The sequence below is a fragment of the Orycteropus afer genome, unplaced genomic scaffold (genome assembly GCF_000298275.1).
Source record: "Orycteropus afer afer isolate SDZICR_OR568_19922 unplaced genomic scaffold, OryAfe1.0 scaffold00417, whole genome shotgun sequence".
NCBI lineage: Eukaryota > Metazoa > Chordata > Mammalia > Tubulidentata > Orycteropodidae > Orycteropus > Orycteropus afer.
In genome coordinates this window covers 381,171-401,767 of record NW_006922004.1, presented here as the reverse complement: position 1 = coordinate 401,767, position 20,597 = coordinate 381,171, and the positions used below count along the sequence as shown (strand labels likewise).

At 38.8% G+C, this 20,597-nt stretch overlaps 1 protein-coding gene across 1 annotated transcript in view; it reads right to left on the bottom strand.

Annotated features, from left to right (window-relative positions):
• The window catches only part of ITGBL1 (integrin subunit beta like 1), a 396,418-nt gene extending 381,582 nt beyond the window's left edge, over positions 1–14,836 (bottom strand). The window contains exons 1-2 of the mRNA XM_007953815.2: positions 14,739–14,836; positions 12,910–13,127 (exon numbers count right to left, since the gene is read on the bottom strand). Coding sequence (XP_007952006.1) covers positions 12,910–13,127; positions 14,739–14,836 — 316 coding nt within the window. The remainder of the gene's footprint in view (positions 1–12,909; positions 13,128–14,738) is intronic.
• Positions 14,837–20,597: the final 5,761 nt, after the last annotated feature.

The following is a 20,597-nucleotide window of genomic DNA, read 5'->3' as shown; positions in this document are numbered from 1 at the left end:
GGGCAATCCTACTTCCGTAGTGATACTGCCTCGGAAACCCAAGGAGGGGTCGCTATGAGTCGGGGCCGACTCGACGGCACATAACAACAACAACAACATATATATATATTTACAAAATATCTTATGACTTCAGCACTTGGGGTCAAAGTTAAGACTTCATAGACAACTGTGGATTAGCAAGAGGTAAGATGACAGAAACAGGTAAAGTCTTCTGCCAAAATTTAACAGAATTTGGAGGTGCAATGATAGAAACACTGTCAAGAGAGATTCAAAGAGGAGAGAGAGGGAATGACTGAAGCACATGACAAAGTAGCTGGGAGTTTGAAGAAAAATAAAGACTACTATTCAACCTTAAGTCGTGATTAAACATTCCCACCCCTTATGTCTCTCAAAACATTCAGTAAAATTTATTATGTATTTCGAAACTCTGTGACAGTGAGCTATTTTAATTTTGTTTTGGTATTATGCTGCTGTTTGTATTTTGTGGGTTGAAGAAGTAGGTTCTGTTTAAATGACATTGAAATAAACAATTTGGAGGAAGTAAAGGAAGAGCCTCAAGCAGAGACTCCTCAGTGGAGATAAGACTCTAAAGCAGAAATGCAGTGTAAGCCCCTGTTGTTTGTTGGTGGTGTTGTTGTTATGGACCATGGAGTCGGATCTGACTCATAGTGACCCCTCCTTGGGTTTCCAAGGCGGTATCACTATGGCAGTAAATTGCCCAGTAGTTCCCAATATGGCAAAGAATGGAAATTCCAGATTCAAGGACTAATTGCACAGTATTGAGAAAAGAGTTAAGGAACTTTCCATTCACTCAATTATGATGGCATTAATCAGAGTGAAGATTGCAGGGGCAGAAAAACAAAAGTCAAGCTCTTGAGAGAAAAACAGAAATGTAGATGTCCAAGGAGTTGGAGTATGACATATCGGTGTGCTGGTCTCCTCCTCAAGCTGGTCAGGGATGAAAGCTCAACCAGCACTGACACTTTGAAGCAGACATTTTTTTTTTTTTAATTTTTATTGTGATTTGCTTGAAAGTTTACAGAGCAAATTCACTTTCCATACAGCAGTTCACATACACTTTGTCTCATGACATTGACTACAGTTTCCCACAGTGCAACAGTTCCCTCCCCTCCTACTTCTTCCCCATATTACATCTTCCCCGTGTTCTTCCCTCCCATGCACTCCTGCCCCTCCCCCCAGCTGTCTCCCTGTGCATACACAGCCTTTCTATTCTCCCATGATTGATCTCTCCAAGGAGTGTATCTAGCTAATGTAAATGTTCAGCTCATATGCATGTCTTTGGTTCGGTTGGAAGCCACAGTAATGACTTCAATTCCAGATCTGAAGGCCAGCTAGGGGTGATAGTCTCAGGCTCTATTAGACCAGAAAATCTGGTCTTTTTTTTTTTTTTTTTTTTAATGGTTTTGAGTTTTGTTCCGCATTGTTCTCCCACTCCATCCAGGATCTCCTGCAGAGATCCCCCTCTAAGTGATTGACACTGGTAGCCAGGCATCATCTACTTCTTCTGGTCTCATAGTCATATAGGCTGAGGAGCACATGGTGTACCAGCCACTTGGACTGATTGTTTCCATGTGTCTTTGATTTTCTTTATTCTTCTTTGCTCTGGATGAGGAGAGACCCATCTTTGCATCTAGATGGTGGCTTGCAAGCTTTTAGTCCTAGCTGTTATTCACCAAAGAAGGATGTGGAACAATGTTTTGGGTAGTATGTTATGCCAATTGATCTTGATATCCCCGAGGACCATGGTCCTGAGCCCACAGGTCTAACTACTCGCTCCTTCTGGGTAGCTGGCTGTGGCCAAGAAGTCACCACAACTTTGTCCCTTGTCAGCACTACCATATACCTGGGCATTCTTACAGCACATACAAACACACTTGTAGAAACATCATCTACCAACCCTGTACATGGTCATGGGCACACTGCCCCCTGCCTAGATATACTTGATCATTCAACCTGTCCACCCACCTATCCACCCATAGATCAATGTTTGTCATCACTTACAACACAGTACTGTATATGCAAAAGGGTTCATCTTTGTTGTCTGTACCTCTTATGTACCACTTTATGTCTTCCTTTTCCTCACTGCCACCATGATGATCACTCACATTTGGTACATTGCCCTTCCCTTCACCCAAATCAGTATTTATCTCTACCTATCTAGCAGTGTTCCTTCCCCTCCCCTGCTACCCCTGGTAACTGACTAAGAAAATTTCCTTCCATATATAAACCTTTCCTTGACTTTTTACGATAACAGATTAGTACAATATTTGTCCTTCTGTGATTGACTTATTTCACTCAGCATAATGTCCTCCAAGTTCATCCATCTTATGTAGTGTTTTGCAGATTCTACATTATTCTTTAGTGTTGCATAGTATTTCATTGTCTGTATGTACCATAGTTTGGTTATCCATTCTTCTGTTGATGGGACCCTAGGTTGTTTCCATCTTTTGGCTATTGTAAATAGTGCTGCGATGAACATGTGTGTGTGTATCTCTGTTCTTGTGCCGGCTCTCACTTCTTTAGGATACATACCTAGTAATGGGATGGCTGGGTCAAATGGTATTTCTAATTCTAGCTTTTTAAGGAATCACCATACTGCTTTCCACAGTGGTTGTGTCATTTTACAGTCCCACCAGCAATGTATGAGAGTCCCAATCTCTCGGCACCTTCACCAGCATTTCTTATTTTCTGTCTTGTTGAACTTAGCTACTAGTGCTGAAGCAAGATGGTATCTCATTGTTATTTTGATTTGCAACTCTCTAATGGCTGACTGTGAGCATTTCTTCATATGTTTGTTGGCCACCTGGATGTCTTCTTTGGTGAAGTGTCTATTCATGTTTTCTATCCAATTTTTTAATTGGATTAGTTGTCTTTTTGCTGTTGAGATCTTGGAGTTTTCTATAAATTCTAGAGATCAGTCCATTGTCAGATAGTCATTGCCAAATATTTTTTTCCCCAATCTGTAGATTCTCTTTTAATTCTTTTGTAAACATTTAATTTTTAGAAGGTCCCATTAACCTAGCTTCTCTTCTGCTGTTCATGTATTTTGGGTTATGCTTGATAGTCTATTTATGCCATATATTAGGACCGCCAAATTTGCCCCTAGTTTTTCCTTGAGGAACTTTATAGTTTTAGATTTCACATATAAGTCTTTGATCCATTTGTAGTTAGTTTTTGTGTATGGTGTGAGGTACAGATCTTGTTTCCTTTTTCTACAAATGGGTATCCAGTTTTGCCAGCACCATTTGTTAAACAGATAATCTCTTCCTCATTTAATGGATTTTGTCCCTTTGTCAAAGATCAGCTGACCATAGTTCAATGGATCTATTTCTGGGTTCTCAATTCTATTCTGTTGGTCTGTGTGTCTGTTGTTGTACCAATACCAGGCAGTTTTGACTACTGTGGCTGTATAGTAGGTTTTGAGATTCTGCAGTGTGAGACCTCCTACTTGTTCTTCTTCTTCAATAATGCTTTGCTTATCTGAAGTCTCTTTCTTTTCCATATAAAGTTAGTGATTGTTTTATCCATATCCTTAAAGAATGTTGATGGGCTTTGGACTGGGATTCCATTGAATGTATAGCTGATTTGTGTAGAATTAATATTTTTACAATATTCAATCTTCCTACCCATGAGCATGGTATATTCTTCCATTTATGTAGATCTCTTATCTACATAAGAAGTAGTCTTTTATACTTTCTTGAAGTAGTCTTTCATAGTTTTCTTTGTACAGGTCTTTTGTGTTCCTGGTAACATTTAATCCCAAGTATTTTATTTTTTTGGCAGCTATTGTAAATGGTACTGATTTCCTTATTTTTTTTTCTAGCGATCTCTTTGCTGGTGTAGAGGAATCCAACTGATTTTTAGATGTTGATCTTGTATCCTGCCATGATGCTAAATCTCTCAATCAGTTCCAATAAATTTTTGACTGAGTCTCTTGGGTTTTCTAGGTTTAGGATCATGTCATCAGCATATAGGGATTGTTTCACTTCTTCCTTACCAATTTGGATACCCTTTATTTCCCTTTCTTGCCTTATTGACCTGGTGGCATAGTGCCTAAGGCAACTGACTGCTAACCAGAAGGCTGGTGGTTGAAACCCACCAGCCACTCCTTGGAAGGAAGGTTGGGCAATCTACTTCCATAGTAATATTGCTTCGGAAACCCAAGGAGGGGTCACTATGAGTCAAATCCAACTCGATGGCAGTGAATTGAGAACTTCCAACACAATGTTGAATAGAAGTAGTGATAAAGGGCACCCTTGTCTGTTTCCTGTTCACAAGGGGAATGGGTTCAGTCTCTCTCCATTGAGAATAATGTTGGCTGTTGGTTTTGCGTATATGCCCTTTATTATGTTGAGGAATGTCCCTTCTATTCCTATTGTGTCAAGAGTTTTGATCAGGAATGGGTGTTGGATTTTATCAAATGCCTTTTCTGTATCCATTGATAGGATCATGTGATTCTTTTCCTTTTTTTTTTTTTTTTTTTTAATGTGGCATATGACTGTGATCGTTTTTCTAATGTTGAATCATCCTTGCATACCTGATATGAACCCCACTTGGTCATAATGAATTATTTTTTTTGATATGCTGTCAGAGTCTATTGGCTAGGATTTTGTTGAAGATTTTTGCATCTATATTCATGAGGGATATTAATCGGTAATTTTCTTTTTTAGTGATGTTTTGGCCTGGTTTTGGTATCAAGGTTATACTTGTGAGGCAGATATCTTATCTGAAGTCAGTTAGTTCTAATGACTCTCTGAGACTCAAAGGAGAAAATAAGACATGGCTTTGGTTCCAGAGGAAGATATAAAACAGCTTTCTTGGGAGTAAACATTTTAGGATGAGGTATTAAGCTAGACTAGGAGAGCTGTGTTTGCCGTAAGTAAGCATAATCATTTCAATGATTTCTTAAGCATTCATATGTCTTTGCCACTATTATTTTTCCCATTTGATACTATTATTGCCCCACTTTGCAGATAAGGACACAGAAATAGCAAGTATTTATAAAACTTTACCAGTTCCCCAGTTGACAAGTGGTAATATCAAGTATTGAACCAGGCAACTCAACTGCTGGGCTGTAAGTCCCTCTACTCATGATCTTGAGCAGAAATCTGTTGTTCCCTATCAGCAATGGTGTGGGAAAGATTGTTGATGTCAGCTGCTGTCGAGTCATCTCCCAATTTTTGACCCTATGCACAAAGAGATCAGATCTTTGTGACCCATGGGGTTTTCATTAGCTGATTTTTTTGTAAATAGATCACCAAGCATTTTTTTCCCTTCTGCCTTAATCCAGAAGCTCAACTGGAAGCTCTGCTGTTCAGTCATAGCAACATGCAAGCCTCCACTGAGACATGATAGTAGCTGTGTTTGAGATGTTTTGGCTGAAAATTGAACCTAGATCTCCCACATGGAAGGCAAAAATTCTTCCATTGAGCCACAAATGCCTCATGGGAAAGAATTGGCACTAGGAAGTTAAGTCATGTAGATAACTTCTGGAAAGAAGGAAAAACAAAACAAAACAAAAAAAAACAACCCAGCACTTATATCCTGGATAGAGAATAAAGACAGCTGGCTCTGCAGAAGGAAGATGGGGCAATCTACTTCCATTAACATTTACAGCCTCAAAAACCCAATGGGGGTTGCTATGAATTGGAATTGACTCGATGGTAGTGAGTTTGGTTTTCGGTTTGTTATTAGCAAAGTTGGAGACTCACTTCTTTTCCATTAACACATAATGGTATGCATCTAACATTTTATAGGAGGATGGCTCTGGTTGTTAGAATGGCAGTCCTCAAAGATGTCCATACCCTAGTCTTTGTCAAAACAAACTTTGTAGATGTGATTAAGGTTTCCTTGAAATTGGAAGATTATCAGGTTGTATCCTATCAAATCATATAAACTCTTAAAACTGGAACACTTTTCCAGGCTGTGAGCAGAGAGAAATGTGAGTTTGGATGAAAGTGAGAGATATGACAACATCAGAAGATTTGGCACCCTGTTTCAAGTTCTGCGATATAGGGTCTTCATGGAAGGACTGGAAAGGGACCTCTAGGGATTAAGGGAAGGCTATGCTGACAATCAATGAGGAAATGGGTACCTCAGTTCTATATTCTGTAAGTTCATGGAACTGAATTCTGACAACATTGAAAAAGCATAAAACAGAGGTTCTCCTAGATCCTTTAGAAGGAACATCACCTGCCAACACTTTAGCCTGGGGAGACCTATGTTGGACTTCTGATCTACAAAACCATAAGATGATACATTTATGTTGTTTAAGCCACAATTTGTGATAATTTGTTACAGCAGTAATAAAAGTTAACATATGGCAGATTATAGAACTTAGGAAAAATTCATGGCTTCATAACTCTTCAAACAGGGAACTCTTCGGGCAAGGAATCATATCAGGGATCTCTGCTCTTCCACATCAAGGACTTGAGCTTTGTGAATGCCCAGGTTGTGTTTAAGAATTTTGGTCTGTGACCAAGAGAGCTGAGGATATTTTTAGGGGCTTTTGATACTTATAGACATGGGATGTCAGTTTTATCATCACGTCTCAAAATATATTTAAGATTTTTGAGAATCCTATAGAGGAGGTTTATGCTTTACAACTTTAAAACTTGTGACAAAAATAATTTGATCCCATATGTTCCTTTCTCTATCTGGGGGAAATTTTACTTAGAAAAGTAACTGCTGAACTTTTCACATTTATAATATTTAATCTAAACATCATAATGTTATAAATACATTCTTTTCAGTTATCAAGGTGTTCAGATTACCTTGTCCAAGTCCAAGGTATTTGGTCTCTAGAGTAGAGCCACAGTGCTATATCCGAGTAAAGCAATAAATTTTTGGGGAAAAATATGGTCCTCTGGTCTGATATTTTCTTTGAGGATGAAAAATCTTTTACTTTAAATGTGATTTGGGGTAAGACAAGATACATTATCCAAAATGGATGCATCTAAGATAGCACAGGTGCTCAAAGACGAGACTTAATTACAGTGGGTGAGCTAGGATGGAGAACTGAATATGTTCAAAACAACAACAAATATTAAGCCCATGATGAAAGCACACTTAACAAGCAATGTAGAAATAAGAGTCTGTCTGTTCAATACATTAGTTTACTGCAGAAAGGGGGTTAAAGAGAGAATAATGTGTGCTTGATGCCATGATTCAGGGACATGAAGGAAATATTAAGAAATAAACAAATAAATAAAGGCTACCGATAGAGGCGAGACAGAGGTAAAGAGATGGGGGAGTAAGAAAGATAAGGTTTTAAAGAAGGAAAAGAAAGCAGGACAGCTTCTCCTAAGCCATGCACAGACACACTTCTCTCTGCCCTACTCAGGCATGTGTTACAAAGCTCTTTTAGCCCTGTGGATAGGTGTCCAGGGAGGCACCCCACTCCACCAGCAAGCCTCCTGCCCAAAGGAACTCAAATTTCTCACTCTGCAGGCTGAGAAGCCTACCACCCTGTCTTGTGCCTGTTCCCTTAGTTATTTTGGTTCTGCCACTACCATCTCTATGTGATTTCTCTGCAGTCTCTCTGCCATCTCAGCTCTTGGGTCAAAGGATGCACTCCACTCCTGGCTCTTCTTTCTTGATGGTAGTGCAATCCCCTTTTCAGCCTCTGGGTTGGCTCATTTTAAGCCTTGCATAATGACATAACTGACCAATCCCCACATTATTTTTCTGTACATTTTATTTCCATGGTCCCACTCCTGCAAGGTTGCCATACACCTTATTTACGTTGCTAGCAAGCTACCTTATCCCCTTGGGTCATAAGCATGTCATATATGCATAACCCCTCTTAGTCATATGGTGGGAGTCACAAAGACCATGGCTAGAAGAGCCATACTAAGTAATTCACTGCACCACAGAAAGAAATCATTCAACTATCTCAGAAAAAATGCAACTGTGAGGAAAAATCAGGTCAAACAGTCCTAAGACAGACTATAAAGAGCCAGAAAGCACAATGCTCAGGAATAATGGTATTTCATTCCCATACTATTGATGTAGTATAAAAGTCAGAGATATTTTTAAGAAAATATTACTAATATTTACATATTGTTGATGTTGTTATATGCCGTCGAGTTGGACCTGACTTGGGTTTCCAAGGCAGTATCACTATGGAAGTAGATTGCCCCATCTTCCTTCCGAGGAGTGGCTGGTAGGTTTGAACCACCAGCCTTCTGGTTAGCAGTCAAGTGCCTCAGGCACTATGCTACCAGAGCGCCTATTTACATATTAGCATATTTTAATTTTTATACATAACCAAATGTTTATATGAATTTCTTTTATATTCTGAATAGATATATGATTATATAAATATTAAGTATCTTTATAGATAAACCTATTTATTATTCTGAACAATATCATGCTCTGATATTGTTTACAATCATAATAATGTTGTTCCAGGAAAAACCACTGAGTTTCAGAGAAACAGTATGACTGGCTCAGCATCCCATCCCAAGTCAGCAATACAGATAAGATTCCAATTCAGCCAAATCTGTCTGCCATTAAAATACAGATTCTTATTCTCCTAGCAACAATTCTTCATTTTACAGCAATTCTGGATTTAAAAAAAAAAAAAATAGTTGCTCTTTTGCTTTAAGAATAACTTTGAGTCATTGATTAGGAGCTATTGCCTTCTTCCTCCTGACTTCCCTATTTCTTAAGCAGTTCTATCACATTCTTAATTACTCAGGCATATAAACCCAGCATCAATTTTAATACATCATCTTACTCATCCTTAAACCAAACTGAATCAAACCCACTGCCCATCGAGTGCATTCTGACTCACAGCTACCCTATAGAACAGAGTAGAACTGTCCCATCAGGTTTCCAAGGCTATAATTCTTTATGGAAGTCGACTGTCTCATCTTTCACCATGGAGTGACTGGTGGTTTTAAACCACTGACCTTAGTACCTGAATGTTTGAACCACTATGTCAACAGAGCTCCTACTCATCCTTGGCCTTTAAATAATATTGATTGTACTTTTAAACAGTCTTTAAAATCCATCATATCTGTATCCTTCCTGTCTCTCATCTAGATTATATTTAAATCTAAGCTGAATTCCTATTTATGAAGTCTCACTATGCCAACTCGCCACGTCCTTGGCTACCATATTAATGAATCAGAACGGTACCCGCCATTCCCATGTTCAAAATACTTCATGACTCCTAGATGTTGTTTAATTGAGAACAAACCTCTCATCTGGGTTGAAGCACTCACAGCAGGACTAATTTTAACTCTCAGTACATTTTCTACTATTGTCCCCACAGCCCTAAATTCCAGCCCAACCAGCCCTTTTAGCTTTCACTGCTCCAAAAACATACCGTCATGCTATTCTGCCTCTAAAACTTTTGCTTGAGCTTTTCTTCACTCAGAATCACAATAGTCGACTTTTGAATTAAAAAAAAAAAAAACTTTCCTATATTTAAAGACTGATTTCAAATATTACTTGTTTCTCAAGAACTGGTAACCACAATGTTTAATACTTGCCTCAAAATTTTTGGAAATGACAGTTTGCATCACAACATAAGTATTTGGTATTTCTCTTAACCTAACTACTCATTTGTAAGCTGCCATATATTTCTCATATATATATATATATATATATATATATATATCTTTCAAAAGCAGAGAGTCTAGCAAATATACAATATTTTATAAGTTTTTGCTAAACTGAATTGAGTGAACTTTTCCTAATTACTAAAAGTCAAACTCTTTGATGCATTTCAAAGTTATTAGAAAAGATCTTTTAAAAAACTATTATCATATTTAAGTTTAATCATAACTTTCAAAGGGTTACCCAAGGTTGACTTTAAAAGATCAACTGAAAGTTTTTCTTATAACCAAAGATTTTCCTATTTTTTAAAATATTTTTCATCATTATTAGTTTATTCCTTATTAGCACATCACACCCACAGGAACAATCATTGGTCAGACCTGCTATAGAAGGTCTAAAGAAGAATCATATGCCATAAAAAAGTAGACACCAGAAGAAATAGAGCACTTGATATTTTGAACTTAATCACTTCCAAACCAGTTTAAACTAAAATAAGTATGCTTCTTATGATTCACGGCAGAAGAATCTCAATGGACTTAACTTTAAAAGGGCATGCTGTGTCTAATACAGCTGCTCTAAGGCTAGGCCAAAATAGCTATCCTTGCTTGACCTTTTGGGCCCTGAATCAATAACAGGCCCAGACCACATTATGAAATTGAAACTGCTTTCACTGCATCAAATGCAAAACAAATACAAAGCTATCTATTCAGCCAACCATCTATGTATTTGGTTTATTTACACATAATCTTTTATGCATCACTATAATAATATTGTTATGTACAAAAATCAATGCACATTGAGATCTTACTTTGTACCAGACTCTTTTCTGTTTTACATATGGTAAATTTCACACCAATTCTGTGAGGTCGGTGCTGTTATTATTCCCATGATACAGTTAAGGAAATAAAGGCTCAGGATGCCTTTATTTTTTAATTGCCCCTGTGTTATACAGCTATTAAATGCTGGGCTTGAATTTGAATCCTGGAAAATTTCCAACAGATCCTATGCTGTTAACCATGCTATGATGTACAAACAGAGCAAGATTTTGTTTTCTTCATGGAGGTCAAGGAGGTGTCTGGAAGGTACCCAGTTTCTGGGTGGGGGCCTTATAGGGACATATCAAATAGGTAAAAGCCCAGGTGTTTTCATTCATGCACATAAAAATAGAAAACCTGATATGTACATATCTTATTAGCTATACAATTGGAACTATTTCTCAAAAAGAAAACTGACAACCTAAATTTGAAGCAGAGAACAAACCAGCAAGCTGACAAGGTGGTCCAATATGCTATATGTGATGTATTTCCCCACTGACCTGCCAAACACAGGCAGAGCATTTGCAGGGGCTGAGTTAGGTAGAAAATGCTGTAAAGTAGGTCCTGACTGGCAACAGTCACAAGATGAAAAATGGAAAATGAATACAATTATTTCATTCAGCCTTGAAATAATCAGAAATGTTTCACCTTCTATAGAAATACACACAGGATGAAACAAATCTATGCTGCCCTGTGTGACCAGGAGGAAGGAATGGAATGACTAAGACATTATGAATAAACAATGAATCCCTTCTACAGGAGAGAAAAATAAATAAATAAATAAAAGCATTATATACCATAGCAGGTGCCTTGTAAGTACAATGTTTAAGCTCTTGGCTGCTAACTGAAAGGTCAGTGGTTCAAACATTCCAGCTCCTCCTCTGGATAAAAGACCTGGTGATCTGTTCCTGTAAAGATTTACAGCCTTGGAAACTTTATGGAGCACTTCTACTCTGTCCTCCAGGATCGCTATGAGTCAGAATTGTCTTAATGACATGCAACTACAACATATGCCATAGCATTCTCCTTGGCATAGTTTAAGAGAAAGGAAACAACTAGGGTTCTTTGATGAAGAGTTTTATCTGAGATACTCTCAACTAGTTTTATTTGTTGAAGGCTGCATCTCACTTCTTACTATTCCAGTGAAATAACAATGAAGCCCTGAAAAAAATGTGTTAAAAACTCATGATATTGAAGAGGCAATGCCAGAGGCAATAAAAGCCAGAGAAGCCAGATAACAGTTGGATTTGGAATAAAATATTAGACAATAAGTAGCTTTCATTCCAAAGGACTAACTTTAATAATACTGCAGCCTCTGAGATTAAGTTAAAATAGCAAATTGTGACACTCAGTATTTTTAAAGGGTTGAGCCGCAGCCTTCACAGGGTAAACAAACCACGTAGAAGCACCTGTGCTCCTCCAAATTACTAATATGACTAATTTTCCACTGCCAAACAGCTTGCATATTAAGTGTTCTCACTATATGATCCTGTGCTCCAGGTGCCAAGAAATGACATTTTACAGTAAACTCATTCTTGATCTCTGTGTGTTAGTGTTGGAGATTTTATTCTTAGATCCATTGTGGGTAAAATAAGTAGCTATTTTTTTCCTATATATCTGCCAAACCATGGTTGGAATGTATTTGTGTTATCCTTTTACTAAAGGAGTTTCTGCATCATTCACAATGTCCTAATTAAGGCTCATGGCCTTAAGTAAATGACAAGTTTATATGAAACTGGTAAAAAGGTTAGGAGTGTTCCTTAAGAAGACATATTGTGACCCTTTCCAAAATCAGACCCCAAATCATTCCTTAAAAATGTGTAAGGGAAATGAATTTATTTTCACTCCACCCTTACAAAATATCAAGTTTCGTTGCAGCTCAAAACTTCATGCAGCTAAAATATTAGAAAAGCAATTTCTTCTGAGTAAATTTGTTTATTTTTTCCTGGTTACATTTTTCTAACTTACACTTCTTTTTGTGAAATATGTTCTATGTAGAAAAGCAAATCAGAATTCAAAGGCACACCATACCTCTCTTGAATTTGGGAAAATAATATTTCCCTGGGTTTCCTAGGTAAAAATAAAATATGGGCTACAATATGCAAATATTATGATTAACGTTCTTGACTAGAGTGTGAGAGGCCAGCAAAATAATTCCATTTGTGAAGAAATTGGAAAATGTAGTTTGTAATAGGGAACTCAAACAGAAGCAAATAAGATTAATAATTAAGTGAATGAATCCTATAAATATTAAACTTTTAAGTTTGGACCATAGGAAGAAGAAAGGTATTATAATAATTCCAGAATTGGCTATCAAAAAGTAAGACCTTTGTGGAATGTTATAACTTTCTAACTGCTGGCTTGCTGATAAGAAGTGTCCCCACTCTTCATTCCTCAGGAACATGGCAGAATCTCAGAAACTGAGTGCTTAACCATCATTCCCACAAGTGCTAGTTTAGATCGGCCCGCGTTTATTACAAGAAAGCAGACAGGGTCTCTCCCTTACCTGCACAAGTCTTCCCATCATAGGTGTCGCACACCCACTCGTGGCACTCACAGAGAGGCCCGAAGTACATGCCTGGCTCGGTCACGTGACAGATGCAGACTCCGCAGTCACACCGGCCACGGCCATGGCACAGAGCGCTCCCTGGGGGCTGCCCTGGTGCCCTGCAGCGGCGCTCTGACTCTGCCCGGGACAGCCTGCAGGCGATACCGGACAAACTCCTGCATAGGGCGACAAACACCATATCCAGGCCAAGTTTACGGCAAAAACACTGCCCCTCTGTTCTGAATCCATGGTTACTCCCCTATTTCCACCCCACCTGGACGCTCAGAACTCTCTGGATAAAAAGTTTGAGTTTCCTTATTTCTGGGTGCCAAGCCCCCTCTAGAAAGGATTGTGTTTTCTCAGGCGGTAGACATGACCCACCTGTACCATTTGAGAAATGATTCATGATCAAAAACGTCTAATCAATAACCTGTTGTTGGTAGGTGCCATCAAATTGATTTCAACTCATAGTGAGCCCATATGATAAAGTAGAACTGGCGCCCAGGGTTTTCTAGGCTGTACTCTTTACTGGAAGGAGTTTAGTGGCATAGTGGTTAGACAGCTCAGTTGCTAACCAAAAGGTTTGAATCCACCAGCTGCTCTACACAAGAAAGAAGTGGCAGTCTTTTTCCTTAAAGATTTACAACCTTTGAAGCCCTCTGGGGGTAGTTTTACTCTGTCCTATAGGGTCTCTGAGTCAGATTCAACTCTATGACAATGGGTTTGGTTTGGTTTAATCTTTAAAGAAGCAGATTGCCAGGTCTTTGTTCTGTGGAGTTGCTGGGTGGGTTTGACTCTCCAACTTTTGGGTTAGCAGCCAGTGCTTAACCATTGCACTATCAGAGCTCCTTAAGCAGGTACCTGTCACCTGGAAGTAAGATTGTCTTTTAGGTGGGCATATGTGATCCAACCTGCTCCTTGGTGATTTTTCACTGAATCATATATGTGAATTTTAATTAAGTATAAATTAATCCAAAATATGATACTTGCTGACTTGTCTTTTCATTTCTCTTAGAAAATACCCTGTTGTTACTCATGGCCAGGGGCCAGTTTTATTATGAAAAGAAGAGATGAATATATTGGAAGATCTATATAATATGTAAATGTACATTGTGATAGCATGTTGTTGTTGTTATGTGCCATTGAGTTGGACCCCACTCATAGTGACCCCTCCTTGGGTTTTCAAGCCAGTATCACTGTGGAAGTAGATTGCTCCATCTTCCTTCCGAGGAGTGGCTGGTGGGTTTGAACCGCCAGCCTTCCGGTTAGCAGTCAAGTGCCTTAGGCACTATGCTACCAGAGCTCCTACGTGATAGCTTAGGGCATAATATTTTTTATAATTTTCATTAAGAGCTTCTTGTAAACTAGACTTTGAAAATGATCTGCTACTATAAAGTAATTAAAAGTTTCTTTCAAAATGTAGCACAGACTGATTTTGATGCAGTTGGAAAGGAGAAATAATACTGTCTTATAGTCTACAGGAACTTACAAATACACACAGAACTATCTTCAACTCATAGAAGCAACATGTGACATGTATTTGCATAGGAGGAAATTTTATATTTACTCAATCATTATATATTTCTGAAGAGAAAGTAAAAGAACAAGGGTTAAGCAACACATAGTGTATATAGCAGGAAAGGGATAGGAACAGGTTGAAAACGCTTCATCCCCACATCCAACTTAGTAACTGCTTTTGGCGTACAGAAACCATCCTGCAAATTTGAGCCCTGCCATGCACAGAAAGTTGGGCAGATTTCTCCTAAAGAATAACAAACCAAACTTACCTCAGAGATGGCGAGAAGCTTTGAGGACCAGCTGACAATCCAGCAAAGAGAAGGGAGGATGCCAACAGCAAGAAGTTCCTGAAGCCTGTGGGACTCATTCTGAGCTCTCAGGCCGTAGAGGGCAAGCCGTGCTTCTACAAGGTGGGGCTGAGGAAGGAGGTGGTAGGAAGGAGGGGTGCCACTAGCAGATGGCCGGGCAGACAGACCTACGGACACCCAGGCTCGCAGATCTAGAGCTCTGCTCAGAGCTGCAAATGCTTTGATGAGCTGCCTGCGAGGATTTGGGCAGCGGCACGGCTCTGGGCGGGGTGCTGGTGCCAAACCCCTCCAGAGGAGAGTCTAGGCAGCGAAGTAATTAGAAACAGTTGTACAAGCAGATGGTTTATTTTGACATCAAAAAGTATCCTGTTCACAGATTTGAGAAAATCATTTCTTTCTTCAAGTACGGATCCCAGAAATATTTAATGAGAGAATACTTGGGGAAACTGATATCAAAGGGAGCATTTAAAAATGCCCAAGATGAAAAGACAGAGTGGATAGTAGGTAAGGAATGACTTTCACCACATGCTTTTTAAATAGATGCAATATTTGGGATCGGAGTTGTGAGGGGCAAGCAAAATTGGCAAATACAAATTTTTCTACTACTTTTTAAACTTCCCCCCTTTGTTTTTGACTATAGGTCTTTCATCTCTTAAATTAAAAAAAAAAAAAAAATGTGTGTCATGATTCTAGTTGCTCAAGCCAGTAGATTATCACTGCATTTTTCTTAACTTGGATAGTTTAAAATTGTATTTGTCTTAAATTCACCTCACTCTTCTCCATGTATCAGATATAAGAAAAGAGAAAACATTTCCTATCAAAATAAACTGTTTATAGTGTAAATTGCTGAGAAATAATCAGTGTCACTATTTAAGCACCTATTATGTGCTGGTCGCTTAGTATATTTTATCTCTAATTGTGACAGTATAATAGCCACACATTCATTTATTCATTTAACAAACATGGAGTATTTACCTGGTGCCAGGCTCTGTGCCAGGTAGAAGGGACAGAACAGGAGCTCGGAAGACACATCCCTGCCCTGTGAAGCTAGTTAGTTAGTAAAACACTACTCAAAATAAACCCAAAAATATAAAGGAATAAACTGTTCTAAATGCAATTAAAAAAAAAAAAAAAAAAAGGAATGCTCTTATCGCCAGATCAGATAGAGATAGCTAATATAATTAAGGTGGTGAAATTGAGTTAATGTTAAAAGATAGATAAGAAAGAATTGGATGGAAATGCAGGACAGTGGAAGATAGTTAAAATGCAGTGCTATATCCATTTTAAAGACAGAGAAACTAAGATCAAAGAGGTTAACTGACTTGTTTAAGTTTTAACAGGAAGCTAAGATGGTATGTTACTTTAAATCGATGGGACTCCGAAACTCACAGATATTGTGTGGTCATCTGGTAAAAGTTTGTTGAAGGTTACACAGAAGGGATGAAAATATTCTCTCCTTGCCCTCAGAAGAACAGATTAGATGCAACGGTTCCTCATGAAATAGATCCATCCAGGATTTGCTGGGCAATGGATTTGAAAGAGGCAATGGAGAAACTCAGTATCTTCAGCCAAAACAAAGCCAAGAGCTGACTATGGAACAGACCATCAACTGCTCATATGCAAGTTCAAGTTCAAGCTGAAGAGAATTAAAAGAAGTCCATGAGAGCCAAAATATGACCTTGATTATATCCCTCCTGAATTTAGAGACCATTTAAAGAGTATATTTGATGCATTGAACACGAGTGACCGAAAACCAGAGGAATTTTTGGATGACATCAAGAACATCATCCATGAAGAAAGCAAGAGGTCATTAAAAAGACAAGAAAGTAAGAAAAGACCAAAATGGATGTCAGAGGAGACTCTGAAACTTGCTCTTGAATGGAGAGTAGCAAAAGCAAATAGAAGAAATGACAAGACAAAAGAGCTGAACAGAAGATTTCAAAGAGCAGCTCAAGAAGACAAAGTCAATTATTATAATGAAATGTGCAAAGACCTGGAGTTAGAAAACCAGAAGGGAAGAAAACTCTCAGCATTTCTCAAGCTGAGAGAAATGACGAAAACAGTCAAGCCTCAAGTAGCAATATTGAAAGATTCTATGGGCAATACATTGAATGATGCAGGAAATATCAAAATAAGAGGGAATGAATATACAGAGTCACTGTACCAAAAAGAATTTGTCAATGTTCATCCATTTTAGGAGGTGGCATATGATCAAGAACCAATGTTATTGAAGGAAGAAGTGAAAACTGCACTGAAGGAATTGGTGAAAAACAAAGCTCCAGGAATTGATGGAATAGTCATTGAGATGTTTCCAAAAAATGGATGTGGAAGACAGCTACCTGGCCAACTGACTGGAAGAGATCCATATTTGTATCCATTCCAAAGAAAGGTGATCCCACAGGATGTGGAAATTATTGAAAAATATCAATAATATTACACGGAAGTAAAATTTTAGTGAAGATAATTCAAAAACAGTTGCAGAAGTATACTGACAGAGAACTTCCAAAAATGCAAGCTGGATTCAGAAGAGGATGTGGAACGAGAGATATCATTGCTGGTGTCAGATGGATCTTGGCTCAAAGCAAAGAATACCAGAGAGATGTTTATTTGTCTTTTATTAACTGTGCAGGAGCATTTGATTATGTGGATCATAACAAATTATGGTTAACATTGACAAGAATGGGAATTCCAGAATACTTAATTGTGCTCATAAGGAATCTGTACATGGACCAGGAGGCTGTCTTTTGAATAGAACAAGGGGATACTGTACAGTTAAAAATCAGGAAGGGAGTTTGTCAGGGTTGTATACTTTCACCATACTTATTTAATCTGTATGCTGAACAAATAATTTGAGAAGCTAGGCTATATGCGGAAGAAAGTGACATCATGATTGGAGGAAGATTCATTAACAACCTGCGATATGCAGACGACACAACCTTACTTGTTGTGCTGAAAGTGCAGATGACTTGAAGCACTTACTGGTGAAGAGTAAAGACTACAGTCTGCAGTATGGATTACATCTCAACAACAACAACAACAAAATGAAAATCCTCACAACGGGACGAAAAAGCAGCATCGTGATAAATAGAAAAAAAGATTGAAATTGTCAAATATGTCATATTACTTGGATCTACAATCAACACCCATGGAGGCAGCAGTCAAGAAATCAGACTATGTATCACACTGTGCAAACCTGCTGCAACAAACCTCTTCAAAGTACTGAAGAGTAAAAATGTCTCCTTGAAGACTAAGGTCCACCTGACCCAAGCCATGGTATTTTCAGTAGCCTTATATGGATGTGAAAGCTGGACAATGAATAAGGAAGACTGAAGAAAAGTTGATGCTTTTGAATTGTGGTGTTGGCAAAGAATGCTGAAAGTACCATGGAATGCTGAAAGAATGAGCAAATCTATCCTGAAGGAAGTGCAGCCAGAATGCTCTTTGGAAGCGAGAATGACCAGACTGTCTCACCTACTTTGATCATGTTGCCAGAATGCAGCATTCCCTGGAGAAGGCTATCATACTTGGTAAAGTGGAGCATCAATGAAAAAAGGGAAGGAAGGCCCTGAACCAGATGCATTAACACAGTGGCTGCAATGACAGGCTCAGGTATAACAAAGATTGTGATGGTGGCACAGGACCAGGCAATGTTTTGTTCTGTTGTATGAGTCAGAGCCGACTTGACGGCACCTAGCAACCACAACATAGATTTGATTGACAAGGGAGCATGTACTCCTGCAAGGTCCTGGGGCCTTAAAATCAGGGATGGACTATCACAGGATAAGAATTCCCTCCTTATTTACATGAAAAGCTAAAAATGCAAAGATCATCCCTAAAACTTAGCAGTTGAGACAAGACGACAGATGAAAGTCCTCTAAACCTAGCCCACCCGTTTTCTCTTCCTACTCCAGTCACCGTCTGTAGTAGCAGGGATCTTGCTAGAATGTATTTTGTCATCATCTCAGTCCACACAACTAAGCCACGTGTGTACAAGCTCATATGGAGTATCCCATCAAGAAAACAGATTACGGGTGGATGTTCAGAGGCTGGTGTTGGAAGATGTTTGAACAGGGAATTCCTGGGTCCTGAGTATCCAAAGTATGTTTCGTTTTTATTTATTTATTTAGTTTTTTATTGTGATTTGGGTGAAAGTCTACAAATTGATTTTCCATTCAACAATTCAAACACATTTTGATTTGTGACATTGATTGAAATCCCCACAATGTAACAACACTCTTCCCACTTTTGCCTTGGGTTTACTGTTTCCACTTATCCTTCTTTCCCATTCCTTCCTGCCTTCTGAGCTTTATCCCTAGGCAAATGCTACCCTTTTGATCTCATATGATTGGTTATTCTAAGGAGTGCATACCTACCCAGTGTTACTGTTTGGCTGAAAGTGAGTCACAGGAGTAAGTTCAGTTCCACACTTAAAGGGTATCTAAAGAGCCATAGTCTTGGGGGTTCCAATGGTCTCTACAGGCCATTAAGCCTGGTCTTTTCTATGATTTTGAGTCTGGTTCCACATTTTTTTGCTACTCTGTCCAGGATCTTCTATTGTGATCCCTACTGTGGTCAATGGTACCTGGGGACCATCTACTTCTTCTGGTCTCAGGGTCATGGAGGCTGGGGCTCATGTGGTCCATTAGTCCTTTGGATTGTTTCCACTCATCCTTGATTTTTTTCACTCTTCTTTGCTCTTAATGGGGAGAGATCAATTATTGCCCCTTAGATAACCTCTCAAAAGTTTTTAAGACCCCAGGCACTACTTAATAAAGTAGAATGTAGCACATTGTCTTTGTGGACTATGTTATGCCAATTGACCTTGATGTCCCCCAAGACTATGGACTTAAACCTTAGCCCCAGTGACTCGTTCCTTCAAGCTATGTGGTTATGGCTAAAATGTTTTAATTACCGTGCCCCATGTATGCTGTACTATATTCATGGATATATTTGTAGTACATATAAATACATGTGTAGAAATATCCCATCAGACCTATATATATTCATCAGTGTAGTTCCATTCGCCTTCCCACCCCTGTTCAACCAGTGTGTCTATCTATGTGTGCACTCATAGATTACTATTATTACTGTTACTGCAGGACTTTGTATACAATAATATTTACCTTTGTTGTCTTTTTTTTGGGGGGGGTCCCATGGTTTAATTCGTTAGGAGATGTATTACTGAGTGTGTGGGTGCAGCATCCTGGGTTGAGTGGTCTGCATGTAGATCTCGCTAACCATTGGACTGAGAGCCCACCCCTGGGGGTGAGTTTTATTCCAGGTGCCCCCTGCCCAATGCAGTCCCCGATTGTGAAGCCCACCTCTTACCTTTGTTGTCTTTAACTCTTGTGGTCCTCCAAATGTCTTTCTTTGTCTCTTTGTCTTGGTCATTCAGTGCTGACCTCTCCTTTTTTATATATTGCTGTTCTCTTCACCAAAGTTAATATGTGGTATAGTGCCTAAGGGAACCCTAATAGCATAGTGCCTAAGGCACTTGACTGCTAATCAGAAGGCTGGTGGTTCAAACCCACCAGCCACTCCTCGGAAGGAAGATGGGCAATCTACTTCCGTAATGATACTGCCTCAGAAACCCAAGGAGGGGTCACTATGAGTCAGGTCCGACTCAATGGCACATAACAACAACCACAACATAGTGCCTAAGGCAGTTGAATGGTAACCAGAAGGCTGGTGGTTCAAACCCAATTGGGCAATCTACTTCCATAGTGATGCTGCCTTGGAAACCCAAGAAGGGGTAGCTATGAGTTGGATCCAACTCAATGACAGTGAGTTGTTTGTTTTTTTTTTTTTTTTAATATCCTC